Raw genomic sequence first — 15,222 nt, 5'->3', positions numbered from 1 at the left:
ACAGACAGTGAAAAGACTATACACTAAGTCCTGTTTGATTTACTCAAAGCATAGTTGCTGCGTGTGTGTGCTGGTCACTGATGCAACACCGCCTATGCACACACACATACATACACACAGGAAGGTATACATATTCACACAAGCCCACAACATACTTATCAGCTGACACGCAGACACACTTGCACACCAGTCTCTCATCATTTAGGATACATTTCAGGGCTGAGGGGGCAGGACTTTGGCTTTAGTCAGACAGTCAAAAAGCAGAGACCATGCAGGCCTTGGCTTCCTGCTCCACAGCTCTGATCCAGCTTGCTAACCCAGGGTGCTACACAGTTGGGGGGAAACACGGCACAGCCTTTGGGCCGGGGCTCCTCTGACCTGAATCTCTGAAAGGGCCCGTTTAAACACGGGTCTATCATCGCAGCCTTTCATTTATTTCCCCTTGCTCGCCAATTTTAGGTCAAAGCAGACAACTTGGAAGATGGACACCTGTGTTTGAGCTCAACACTGGTTTCAAGATTATCTTAAATGGCACACAGGCTACAGGTCACCCACAGTTTGAGCACCTGCTCGGTTCACGGGCTACACACACACACACACACACACACACACACACTCACACTTCAAAAGCCTGAGGTCTCTCTCATACACACACACACACACATGCGCGTTCAGTTTCTGTAGATTTGCCAAGTGCTTTTTCATTGACGGCATCGACTGGGTATTCCCTCCTCACTTGTCATCATCAGGAATATCATGTGCTGTGAAACAGTATGGATCTCTTCCACCAGACAGGAAATCTTTGGGAGTGCCCATTGATCTGAATCAACCATCCCTGGCTCACCAGCTATCAGTCAACGTCGAATTAACGGTTTTACGTTACCATGCAATGCACCAGACCCCTAGAACGACCTGGTTAATGTGAGCATGTGTGCGCACATGTAAATAAATGAAAAGAAAAGACAATTGAGAGTTTTTTTCTTTCACTCTCTCATACACAAAGACCATCAAACACGACCTCGCGCACCAACAGAGAAACCCACACTGAGAGTTACAAACTGGTCAGCCCTTTGCTGACATGGAAACACAAAGAACAGCTGGATTCTGGCTTACATGCCTTGTAAACCTGGGGAACCCAGAACAAGAACTCTCCAGCTGTTAGACAGAAACAGAGAAAACTAAATAGAGAAAGAGAGAGCAAGACACAACATCACAGGCAGCTTTTTGTCAGATGAACAGTCAATATAAAAGCCCCTGAAGCAGAGATGATTTCACTCTCTAAACGTCAATCAAAGAATCAAGGAGCCTACACATCAACCTCCAACTCTTAGCCTGTCAATATCCAAGTCTCGTGAAAGAACAGGGACTTTACACTGGATTAACAGGCAATGTTTTCCAGACAATAGGCCTCTATTCCACTAATCAACAGCATTCAGGAACAAAGTAAAGGCGAAGCACAGCAGTGTTTTCCGATGCATTAGTGGAACAGAGCGGTGATTCAGCCTGTCTTAAGTCAGTGCACTGGCAAAAACACAAATCCACAATCTTCAGCTTTGTCAAACAAAGCTTCACGATTCGGAAACACAACAAGGCTGTTACTCCAAACCCTGCTGTGATGGAGACATTCAAAAGGGAGTTCTACATTTTTATAAATGTTACCTCACTTATAGTAGCATCGTGACATGGATTAGAGACTTGTGAGGCTAATACAGAACATTATCCAACCTAACAGGCAGCGCATGGGGCTAATTCAGTGTTTGATACAAAAATGGGGCCGATTGGCAAATTTCACAGTGTGACAGTGCAAGAGGTACGAGGAAAGTGCTGAGGCTCAGGTGTCACATTCACACACATACACCATATACAGGACCTACATGAAACATCTCATAGACACAATGCCCCAGCCAAGTTCTGCCAATCAAGCACAACATGTCTGTCTTTGGCTTGGAAAATGGCCTCCATGCTTCTGTGGCTTAATCCTCAATCAGTGGCCAGCCATGCCAACACTCCATATCAATAGACTCCATCAGGCCCCAACGCACACCTGACTGAGAAGGGACTGCACACATAGCCTACAGATACTGGAGCGAAAGCAATAAACCTGAAGAAAAACAAGTAGAGAGAGATATGGGGTGTATCACCGACTGACCGACAAGTCTGGTGTACGCCGTATGAATACTTTATCAATCTGTTCAGACTAGAAAAAAACTGTACAAAAGGTCCATCTAATTGTTTTACCTGGAGCATGTATCATTGCTGTAGGAAAACTGTGGTCTTTCCCATGTGGCCTATCCTGTGCAACTGAATTTGAGCAGTAATATGGAGGTGCTAAGTTGCCATGCTGGAGTGAGCCTGCCCATTCTACCTTTGAGCCACGTGAGTGCGTGAGTGAGAGCCGAGGGGACTTTGGCTGTGTAGGGGATTAGATCAGAAAGCCAAACCAGAACCACTGAGGCGGCCATGTGTGTGTGTGTGTGTGTGTGTGTGTGTGTGTGTGTGTGTGTGTGTGTGTGTGTGTGTCAGGACAAGGTCTAATCACTTAATGAACACGGAACAGCACCACTCCTCTGAGCAGGACAGCCAGATCAACCAGAGGCCTTCCGCTTTCTCCCATCTAATAATACCAGCCAACCACAGCCTGGGAAAGCTCACGGGGGGATTTAACCCACTGGATGGTCCCAGCTGCCACTCATGATCCAGCCCGGCCCATTGGGCGATTACAGTTGCCAGGCCAACCCCTTCCGTGGGGCCTGGGAAAGAGATCTGACAGATTAACGAATAGTTAATGGGCGAATGGGATCTTATGCACTGTCATTAATCTGAATAGGTTTGGCACGGGTCAGCTACACAGACGCCAGTAAGCAAATGATTTTTCTAACACGGAACACACACACACTCATAATGCTGGGCCCCGTTATTGCTGCACATTTGTAACATGAAAATGTAATTCAAAAACCAGGCCAAAAGCATTCAAAATGAATATGTGTTATATGATTACAATTTCCCGCCTGCATGGAACACAGTGAGAATTCTCCAAATTAAAAGTGAATATAACCAGACATGAGCTCCAAGGACACAAGCTACATACTCTTCCACTTACACAGGACATTCTCGTAAATACATCCTGAGGCGTGGATGATCTCAGCGACACCATGTCATTAAACGTCTGTCCCCAACAGGCCATACTACTGCAAGCTCTATACCACCATAAACAGCCATTAGACACTCCTGCGATCTGCTACCTGAAAGAAAGCGGAGTCTAGCTGTGAGTGAGAGATCCTCCTGTAAACGCAAATGATTAAACATGAGTCGCAGGAGAAAGGGAGTCCAGCTAAGGCGTTTTTAACAGTCCGTTTGTTGTGTTAAATGTTAAATTCCCTCGTTAGATCATCTTACTCCACACATTGGACACTGAACTTAACTGCCTATGGATGCAGCATGCTTTGGAATTAAACTCTGATTAGGGATTTCTGGTGGGAGACACACTGTGTGTATTCAAAATGTCCTTACAATCAAAGAGGGGCACCAGTTATGAAGACACACATACACTGACATCATGGGAGGGCGAAGAGACAAACTCTGTTAATGGCCGCTGGGGACTGGCCAGGTGAGTGAAGTGACCAGGAGAATATTTCAAGAAAGCATACTGTCTGAGAGAACGCACAAACATTTACACGCACACACGGCTGCTCAGCATGACCAGCTGGACCGGGTAGGGGAAGTAACGCCTATTGTAGCCGTTTTAGACAACAGATGGGAGGAAAATCTCTCAGCAGAGAGTAGAGGAGAGGAGAAGGAAAAGTCTCCGACTCTCTCTCTTTCTCTCTATCTCTCTCTTTAAGGGTGGTGAGCTTGCAAAACATGCTGCATCTCTCCTGCCATGTCTGCCTACACAGGGCTGTGCCTGCCTCTGTTTCACATGGCTCCACTGGCTGCATGTACTTGACCGCAGAGGATTCTCACCGTACAGTCACCAATGCTGACAACAGCACTCAACTACACCATAGTACTCACACACAAACAAGCCGAGCCAACATACATGCATCACCTAAAACAGCATTAAATACTATGGAACGAAGACCCCTTTTATCATAAATTGTAGGCTACATGTGCATTGCAACTTTGACAAACTGCAGTGTCACTGCTGTCTACGCTGAGATAAAGCATGTGCTCCTTATTCAGGAAGCCCAGTTACATCCCCTGGGGTGTATGAATATAGATCAGTGTAGCTCTTATTTCCCAGCTCTGTGAGCAGCTCGTGGTGTGATCTGTCAAGGTGGGACCTTCTACTCTATATCTGAGGAAACCCACGTATTGCAGTCAGAGCCTATAGGAGAAACGCCTGCCTGCCTGCCTGCCTGCCTGCGGACTAAGAATAGATCAATGTATCAGGCAAATCGGGATTAACGGCGTTGTGCTCCAATCACAGGACACACACACGCACAAAACACACACACGCGCGCGCGCGCGCACACACACACACAAACAGGGGAGTGAGGACACAAAAAGTTGATTTTCATAACCCGTCGCACTGTCATCATTGTTGGCGTTGAACGGTTTCCACGCTGCTTTGCTCCTGGATACACACAAACACACGCGCGCGCGCACACACACACACACACACACACACACACACACACACACACACCCCAGTCCAACGCCAACGCACAACCAACAAACCAATGTAAAGCAACATCACCTAAATCCCCCCCCACCCTCTCCCTTCTCGTCCCACTGTGTTGAAATATAGATGGACAGTTCACCGGCGAAAAAAATAACAACAACCTCCCAAAATTCCCCACCAGGCTGGGCAGGTGTTTGTGACTAAGCGGTTAGTTATCTATCACCTGCAGACACCCAGCCGGCCAAATTTCAACTCGCTGCGGAGCGCTTCGAAAATAAATTGTGCAATTACAGGGGATGCAGTGAGCAAGCTGTCCCAACTAACCTGTCTGTCCTTTCCCGAGCGTCTTCTCCAAACGGTAAGGTCCCACGTAATTGGCATGTTGGGCACCGCTGTTGTCTTTACCGGACGATGACATGTCGAATCTGCGTTCAAATTAAACACTTTGGAATAAAGCGCAGACAATTAAACAGTCCTCGCTGGAGGTCCAAGCCGCTGCTGTCTCTCTTTTTTTGATTTTTTTTTTTTTTTTATTAACTCCACAGCCTCTTCTCTTCTTCCTCTGGCTCTTTCCTCTGTCGCTTTCTGTCTCTTTTCCTCTACCTCACTCGCTGCTTGAGGAGGTGAGGTTCTCTCTTTCTCTCCTCTTTTCTCCTATCGCTGCAGACGAGCCGCAAGTGCCTTGAATATCATTGTCGGTGGAAGCTGTGCTGCCGCTGTGCGTCTGTGGGAGGTGCTGCCGAGCCGTCAGGAATGATTGACAGCGGACGCAGCCAATCAGAGTGCCGAATATCTTCTTATGCTACCGCCCTGTTTCTTGTTGCTGTACCATCTTTGCTTTTTCCAGAAGAGTTGCAGGTTGTGAGCATGTGAGTCTTGGGCCACATATCGTCAAGGTACTGAGTTTATGTAAGAATAATGGAGTTCATAATAACACATTCATAAGTTGTGTGACTATGGGGAAAAAACTAATGATTTATCTTCAGTTTTTCATCAGTTCAAATTCAATCAGTGTTAAGATGTTGACACCTGTTGTTAAAGATCGCCTCCAGACATGTTTTAAAACATAAAAATCTGTGACTGATGTGTTATTTCCACATCAACATTCTGTTATTTCATCAATAATCACATCTAACACCTCTCAGATCCAAAATCTATGAGTATGCAAACATTGTTCATTTAAAAACTTCAACCAATGAACACGTGTCACTGAAAAGTACATTACCAATGGATGTGCACTGGATGTTTCCACATCACATTGGACCATGACTGGCCTTAAGTAGAACTTGTGATATCAGAAAATCGTTTGGTACGTCCACATGATTCACTGAGAGTTAAAGTGAGCACAGAGAAACGTTCGCCCTTCAGCAGATCAGTGTGTAAACTGCTTCAGCTGTCAAATTCTGCACATACACCATTCTGCACGGTGGAGCTCAAACATCCAAGTGAAAAAAACAAGTAAAATTCATTTTCAGCGGATGGGGACTTTTTACTTCTAATGTCTGTTGATTTTGCCTCTTTTATTGATGGGTCTGGATTTGCTATGTACTCTGTGTATGCAGTGTATATATGTGTATGTGCTCCGTCACCTCCAAATTCCCATCAATTCCAGAAAAACCAGTACTCCTATTAAGGAATAATGTTTCACTTGTATTACTGTGGTGTTTCCACACAGAACAACTGCTACACACAAACACATGAACTCACAGCCCTTCAGGGCTGTAGGCTACAAAGTGGTAATTGCCAGCTAGCTGCGTACTGGAAGCTGTTGGCCGATATTGGTTTGGCCAGCACGGTGTGCTAAACCACCATTACGCCAAACACCATCTCTCACCAGAAAGTGTAAAAGCGTTCATAAATATTTATACTGACTTTATTTACTGAGGTGCTGTCGCAGTCAAGAACCACAGTGTAGGAGTTTCTTGTCTCTGCCCCTTGTTCTTTCTTTCTGTCTTTGTCCTTTCCCAGTGCTCTCCTTTCTTTCCCCTCTCTGGCACACACATCACAGAGTGATTGTGTGTGAGTGTGCAGCAGGGGGAGAGTGTGTTGGCCCTCTGATTCATTTCACACCCCACTGGTCTGAGACCTGTGACTGTGGCTCTGGCCTCTGTCTGTTCCTCACACCCTGAGAGAGTACAGGTGTCAGGGGACACATGCAGGAGAAACACACACAGATATTCATGCACACTTACAAACACACTTTGTGACCTCTAAATATTCTTCGACAGAAGGTTGGGGGGGGGGCGGCGGCTGCTGAAATATTAAGCAGCAAGGATTGCATCACTCTGTCGGCTACTCCAAAGGCAAATACATTCCTGAAAGATTCCCAAGGTTTTATCTCAATATTCCTAATAATATGGACTCTACTGTTTCTCCTTGTTCTGTATTTCATTAATTGACTTGATGAGAAATTAAATTGTTGTAGTGCATCATCAAATTGCCATTCTGTTTCCCTCAGCACATACAGACAAAACACAATATTGCTTAAACATTACACAACTATGCTGTGTTGTAGATTTAAACAGGCATTTGCAAGCTAAGTGACGAGGTAAAATTCTACTCAAAGCATAAATCCTGTAGGTAGGAGAGAAAATATTCACATGTAGCAACTCTCACTCAAAACACAAGCAAAGAGAGGAAATGCATCGCAATCCTTCACAAGAACATTTCCTGCCTCCTCACTTTTCATTCATGAAGCTAAGTTTACAAACTGCACATGCCCCAGTTTAGTGCCTTTGAGGTCTGTGTTGTGCATGTGTGCCGTTTCCCCTGATGCCCTTCATCGCACCGGGTGCTGGGTTTGTGCAGGGAGGTGTGACCCAGAGTGTCACCCACGTGACTGCATGGTGCCAGGTGGACCGGGCATGTGATGTCAGCGGCAGGTGCCAGGTGGGCACCATCTCAATAATGCATCATGCCCAGCTCTGGCACTGGCAGGCGTACCACTTTGAAGTGTTCCAGAAACATCTGTAGCTTGAGTTTTTAATCACCTTGCCTGTACCTCCCTGCTTCCCATCAATCCTTCTGCACTTCTTCACAGCCTACATCCCTCTCTCCCTCTTTCCTGCAAAGAAAATTAATGAGAAGTCTTCTTAGTTTGTGTTTGAGCTTGTGTGTTAGTGTGCATGTGTTTATGTGCATGTGTTAACACACAGAGCCACCAAGCTGCAGAATTCAATCAAGAGGATGAGCAAAATTCAAAACAGCTCCTTGTTGTTCTGGATGTTTGCAGAGCAGCAAGGCAAGAATTATCAAAGTGTTGTGTTAGATAACACAAATTTACCATTGGCCAAATAGCAATCAGCTGCAAATGCGGGCGCTAACACTCCACAGGATTTGCATACTAATAGTCCCTTTCCAAACAACCGATCAAACTAAACAATGCTGTAATGACTAAAAATCAATCATTTCATGGAACTGAGTGTACAGTGCCCAGACTTTTTTTTAAATAGAAATTATTGTTTAGTTTATTTTTGGTCAGATGTGTGTGCTAGAGGGAGAGAGAGAGAGAGAGCAAGATGTGATGAAAGATGAGGTGTGCCAGAGAGAAAACAAAAACAGAGGGAGGGGAGAGATAGAGGGAGAGGTTTACCAAAAAGTGGAACATATTTAATGTGTGGCAGGAGTCCAATAACCTCTGGACATGAGCCCAGACTGCATAATATCTCCACCATACAACCATATAATGAATAGCTTTGTATCAGAGTCTGACCAATGCAACAGGGGGCTGTAAACACACTACCTTACTCTAAATGTGTGCACATACACATCCCCGCACTGACACACACACACATACACACACACACACACACACACACACACACACACACACACACCAAATCGTTTAGTATTATGGTGTTTCCACCCAGGAACAACTGCTACACACACAAACACATACACATGAAGTCACAGCCCTTCAGGGTTGTACAAACTGGTTATTGCCAGCTAGCTGCGTACTGGAACTGTTGGCTGTTACCAGTTTGGCCAGCATGGTGTGCTTGATTAATTAGCGTGTCATCCACAAACAGAGGAGACTATTAGTGTTCATCTGCAAACATTTAGGAAACTGGAGAGGAGAGGAATGAATGAAAGGGCGATGAAGGTGGATTTTGGCGGGACCAGACCACCGCCTGACAAATATGAGAGTCATGTAGACTTATTGGCTTGAGTGCAGCATGGAGACTAATGGAAGAAAAGGGGCAGTGACAATTAAAAGAAAGGAGAAAAGCATCAGGAACAAAAGAGAGAAAGTGAAAGACTGCTCATATTCTGCTCAGGTGATGCTGTTTCTCACGATATAGATAACTTACACAGTGGACACAAAAGACAGTGGGGGGGGGATCAAGAGGGTCGCACCCGAGGGAAACAATAGGACAGGTTACTCTCACATGTGTCTCTGCTAGGAAGATATCAGACACTGAGGCTCTCATTTCCATCTGTCACATGCAGGTTTGTGTGCACGCAAGTGTGAGTGAATGCGACTATATGTCTGCTCAAAGGAATAAAAGTTGCATCATAAACTGAAAAGGTAATCAGATCCATATTCTTAACAAAGATGTGGCTTTGAGGGTAACACAAGAAGGTTTGTTAAAAGCACAGAGCAGGTGTCTTGTGGTCACATGTACATGGAGATAAAGTCTCATAATTATCCAGACACTGGAGGACACTTGCATGTCTCCCAGTCTGCACGAGGACTTTGGAGTGTGGAACACTTGAGCTTCTGCCACTTCTGTATGCAAATTAGTGGGATCACACACACACACACACACACACACACACATGTGAGCAAACACACTCAAACACACACACATATGTTCCACTATCTAGTATGTTCATGTACCATGATCAGTGGTCGACTGGTGTTCATTTCAAATGTCACTACAGTGTGCTGGTTGTACACTGAAATGCCCATGAGTGAGGCTGTGAAGGGAATTCTCACCAGAGGGAATAAGGCTCTCTCCACAGACACACACACACACACACACACACGCACTCACACCCACGCACACACACACACATACAGAGATACACAGCTGCAGCTCCACTGCCCCCTGCTGGTTGGAAAAACCCATAATCTTTCATTCCCAAAACCCCCGACCTCCCCCCACAGAGACCTCCATAATGCTCTTATAATAGGATATAGAAACACTGATTGTCCCTGTACAATTATGACAATACGCACTTTTATCAGACAAGATCTCGGCAGAGCAACACAGAGACACTGTCTTGAATTTTCTCACGTCTAACACTGTTCCACACATCTCACCTCTCTCTACCGCTACTGACATCATGAAATCACAACCACAGTCATCTGACCCAGTTTGCTTCTGTTTCTTCTCTGTGGTGCTGCAGCCTTCAAGCCCTTAACAGCTCTGTTAACAGCGAAATATACTCCGGAGTAAAGGTGGATTTCTCAGGCCTGTTGTGAGTCTTAAGACAGAAAATTATATCCCAGTACCTGCACAGCAAGGCACAACTTCAACCAGCCCTGAACCTGACTTTTGATTTTAACATTTAAGCACTTATCACAGAAACACGTGGACTGCGGAGCTGCATCTAATGTGGTTAGTTTTTTTCATCCAAACATTAATGCACATTGCCATCTGAACACCTATTTAATCATAGCTTTTTGCCATTGCAAAGAACATAATTGCAGTATAAGAAGCAAACTGTTAGTAATCATGTAGAGGGTTTGTCTGCGGCATTGGATAATTAGGTTGGTTGTGTGTGCCTCACTAATCACAGGGACATTTAATGGCAGCGTGGGGTGACGGACTAAAACAACTACATTTAGCTGTAATAAATTTGCTGGTCGTTCATTCAGCATGCACAGTCCCTGCTGTCTCGCTCACTCACTATTAGTTTGAGTTTAAACAGAGTACAAGAATATCACAGGATCCTCTTCCTCTGTGGTGTAAGCTTCATTAAAATATATCAGCAGCATCCTTTGTTGTACATTTCTATTATGTATTTTAAACACTAAACAAGCATTATTCACCAGTAGCTCGTTTCTTTTTCTTTCCCCCTCAGACTTAGTGTCCTGTACATATTTTGAAGTTGTTACTCTACCCATATTAGCTGCACTCACCATTTGACCCTCAGCCCTGTTCCTACTTTAGACCCTATATATATTCTGTAGATCCCTGGCCAGACAAGAAAACAGTCATCTTGAAAGCACTGACTATTTGCCAATACCCATTTACTCACTATTAAGAGCAGTTGCTTGTGGGGGTGACTACACAGGTGACCTTTCCCTGTCGCACACTGGCTGAGTACCCTTGAAAATGACTCACACCTACACTAAAGCAAGCTTTCCTCTCTAGACAATTTGAAATCTGCCTCAGGCAATGTCATTCGCTCTCACTTTTGGAAACTCACTGTGTGTGCTATAGATACATGATCTAATAGACTAACTTGAAAGAAAAACATATGGCGCACCGTGTATCATGCACATTGGAGTGGATGATTTTTTTTTACCCACTCCCCAAGACTGGCCGCCAACCTTTTCCCATTATCTTAATCATCTTCCTAATATTCATTATGTTCAAATCTTTGTCCAATTCGTGAGGAATATTTAGCAGCTTGCACATGGTGAGGATACAGAGGAGAGTATAGAACAATGACATAAAATGTTTTCTAATTTTGCGCTCAAAAACAAATCTTTTCCCATCTAATTGGTGTAGGAGTTACATCAGAAGATATGAAACGCCTCATTTGCAGATATCCAAAGAAATGTTCCTCGGGGACATTAAAACTGTCTTGCAATTGCTGAAAGGCAAAATATTCTCTAAAGAGAGAAAGGAGATGAAAGCTGATTGTGCACCACTGTGTTTCGCAGTGAGAGATTCCAGTGCTGTTCAGGGCTCTTTCACATGAGCCAAATCAGCCCATCAAGGGAAAAGCTGTTTCATTAAAAACAAAAAAACAAAACAAAGTCAAAAAACAAAGTCACTGTGGTGCTACAATTTGACCACTACTGTACATATATACATGTATATACAGTATATATATGTGTGTGTGTAAAGTAGTGGTCATATACTGTATATATGTTCTTTTAAGTCTAGAAAGTTGCAATGTATCAGAGGGTCTCCATGTTAATAATATAATAGTGTGTTGCTCTGCAGGATTAAGTTGGCAAGCCTATTGTGTCTGTTTGAGGTTGAGGCATGTGGGAAATAGAACCAGGGGCACAAAACCTTAACCTCATTACCAGAGCTGTAAACCTCTCATCTGGTGTTGGAACAAGTCACAAACACTGTATGTTTAATCAGCTTATACCAAAATAGACCCCCAAACACACACACACACACACACATATTTCTGACATTTAAAAAAAAGTGTGTTAAAGTTATTCAGTTATGTATTATTCAGGTATGTCCCTGTGAATGGCTGATGTTGACAGGCAAGGACAGCCTTCACTGTGTACCACTCAGCCTCAGCATTTCAACCCACAGCCACTGAATCTCATGGCACACATGCAGCAAAAATACAACTCAGGCAATATTTCTAAAGGAGAAAATGTGAATGATATGAGCACCCAGCACTAGACATATAGCACATGCTAGTTATCAGTCATTTAGTAGGCTCTAATATAATTTTAAGGAGTGCATGCTGTCATTTTAGCTTGTGAGCAAGTACGGGTATGAATATGAACATGGACACAGACACGTTAGAATAGGATGTCTTGTGTTTGAAGAGTGATGTTGTCCATGTCCTGTTAAACAACACCACTGCAGCCAAGGTCACATCACCTCTTTGAGGCAGCGGCAGTAGAAGTGATTCTATGGTGTTCGCTGGCTTTAATAGCCTGCAGGTCAGGCTGCAGGGTTCATACAGCCCACAGCTCTGCAGAGAGCACTAAAAACCCTGCTAATCGTCAAATGAATACAGGTCTCCTTTTACCAAATGACTAATGGCATCTGGATGTCTGCCTCTATGCTGTTGAACTGAGCAAAATGAGGATCTGTAGATGTGCTCACAGTCAGACTGCAGAACAACCAATTGAAAACCTTTGTGTGTCAGAGATTATAGTAGAAACTGGAATTTTTTTTTATTCTAATTAATTCTTCATGAACTATGAGGTATCCCCTTTACAGTCCGCGAATGAGGTTAAATCGAATCCAACCACAAATCACAACTAAATTACTTAGCTTAAATTACCTCTCCCTATACCTTTGCCACAGCCATTCAGTTACAATAACTGCATTATACTTGTCACAGGAGTAGTATGATAATAGCATAAAATTGCCTGCATAATGTCGGGGAAACAAGACTAGTCCTCTTTTGAAAGATCCCCAAGTGCCTAACAATTCAATAAACAACGTCGGTGCTACTTCAGGTTATGTGCTAAACATGCAAGGCTTTTGATAATAACTATCTGTACAGTGACATTTAGGGAGACTCCAGAGGTGCAGCCGTTTAGAGTGGAGACTGCTCAGATGACAAACACCAATGTAGCATCATCCTGTTTGAGTAACAGCTTCAAAGTCACACTGTAGGAATTTTACAGTGGCTTTCGTCTTTGTCTCAGAGGGAGGGAGGATGAGGGTGGAGAATGGAGGTGGGGTGCAGAGAGAGAGATGGATGGAGAAGAAGAAGGAGGCGACAGACGCGGGCGATGCAGGAGTGGCTCAGGTTGTCGGGAGCAAGCGACAGTGGCAGATGCATTACCAGCGACATCTCCATCCCTGCTGACGCCGGACCCTCTCTCTCTGTCACACGCCCCCACATACACACACACACGCGCGCACAAACACACGCGTCTACGTTGATTGAAGCCAGTGGTTCGGCCCCACACCAGGCACAGGAGGTAATGACTGTCACCCTTTTTCCCCATCAACCCCCTGCCTTCATCAACACATACACACACGCAGTCACACATGTACACACAGATACATATACACATATATATCTCCTATTCTCTCGCCCACTCTCTCCTCCACTCTCTGAAATGTCATGCTGGCGGGGGGTTGTGTGGAGTTCCTCCGGAGAGCAATAAAAGCTGATTGGAGTTAAAACAGTTGGTCAGGCCTCCCCGCCCCAGCATCTGTTGGATTACAGTCAGCCAACCTGTCATCTGTGAAATGAAGGCTAGTATGGGTGGAGAGGCGAAAGGCCACAGGAGGGGACAGAGCGACAGACAGAACGAGAGATAGAGAGGGGTGTGTGAGACAGGGACGAGAGGGAAAGGGCGCACAGATTGGTTTAGTAAAGGTTATTGTGTAAATTACTAGGACATACTGTGAAAAAAGAGTCAATTTGTCCACACTTAGCTGAAGAAAGATAATGCAGAGAAGGACAAGAGGATAGAAAAAAAACAGCAATGGGTGAGGGGTCGAATGGCAGGAGGGACAGACACACCTGACCTTTAGATGAATCATTTCATTTCTCTGCCCTCATGTATCACTGCCTCTGAGCGTTGGGGGTGAGGAGCAAATCCCTTTGACCCCCACCCATCTTCCCTTTACCCCTCCATCTCATCCCACTCTCCTGGTCTATCTCTCTCTCTTTTTCTCTCTCTCTCTCGCTCTCTCTCTCTCTCTCTCTCCGTCACCCACTGCTGAACCCACCCATCGCCTCCACCTGCTTTGTCCCCCTGAGGGAATCATTTTCACTCTAACAACTTCAATTAACCTTACCCCTTCATGCACGTAAACACACACACACACACACACACACACACACACACACACACACGCAGACGCCATGCAGACACACACACACACACATCTCCCCTCTTATATCAGTCACAGGTGTTAAGGTCACTGGACTGGGAGACCGAAGCTTTGCAGAGCTTCTCCCTTGACATGTAAAAGAATGTGAGGCTACCTGCCGCAGTCCACATGCATGTGTGTACTTTGTCCTTAAACAAATAACAGTGACACCGTCATAAATCCTCTGAGATAATTAGAGCTGGGATAGCCAAAGGAAATGTATTTAATTTCATGCTCCAAGAAATGGTAAATGTCTGTTTCATTTTGTGCTCCAGGATTAACTTATGGAGGTCACCTGGCTGAGATAGTGCAAAGTTGGAGGAGACATACATGTTCAATGAAACTAAGTTGAAAAGAGGACACACACACACAGACAGGGAGAGAGAGAGAGAGAGAGAGAGAGAGAATTACACCGCAGCCTTTTGATGCTGAAATTGCAAGAATTATTAATTAAAAATCTGCTGCGCTGTGATTGAAACTTGAAAGAGCCAAATGAACTACGCAAAGTAAAATCATTGGTCCACTTTGATTTGATAGGATAGGATCATTGTTTCTGAAGCCAGTTGGGTGGACTAATCTAATGTATGCACACACACACACACACACACACACACACACACACACACACGCACACACAGTTTGGCACGTTTGCTGGTATAAAGCAAATCTGGACCTGAAAGATTGGTGGGCTTCCCAGTTGCACAGCAGTAAACAGCTTCCAGGGTCTTTGGTCTGCCATTAGAAAAAAGACACTCCTGTTTTTGCGTGTGTTTCTATGTACACGCAAGCACGTCCACGCGTGCACATGCGAGTGTGTACTTGCGTGCACGTGAATGTATGTTTGTGTGTGCAAAAAGCAGAGTGAGGGGAGGATGGGGGGGGGGG

General features: G+C 44.8%; 1 protein-coding gene across 1 annotated transcript in view; it reads right to left on the bottom strand.

The window, feature by feature from the left end:
* Window positions 1-5,089, bottom strand: part of LOC111228590 (serine/threonine-protein kinase BRSK2-like) — a 171,084-nt gene extending 165,995 nt beyond the window's left edge. Inside the window, exon 1 of the mRNA XM_022754570.1 lies at window positions 4,949-5,089. Within this exon, the coding sequence (XP_022610291.1) occupies window positions 4,949-5,042 (94 nt within the window). The 5' untranslated portion in view covers window positions 5,043-5,089. The remainder of the gene's footprint in view (window positions 1-4,948) is intronic.
* Window positions 5,090-15,222: the final 10,133 nt, after the last annotated feature.

Source organism: Seriola dumerili, unplaced genomic scaffold (genome assembly GCF_002260705.1).
Source record: "Seriola dumerili isolate Sdu_G_001 unplaced genomic scaffold, Sdu_1.0 BDQW01000219.1, whole genome shotgun sequence".
NCBI classification, from domain to species: domain Eukaryota; kingdom Metazoa; phylum Chordata; class Actinopteri; order Carangiformes; family Carangidae; genus Seriola; species Seriola dumerili.
The sequence above is the reverse complement of the archived record's forward strand: the minus strand, read 5'-3'. Positions and strand labels throughout refer to the sequence as shown.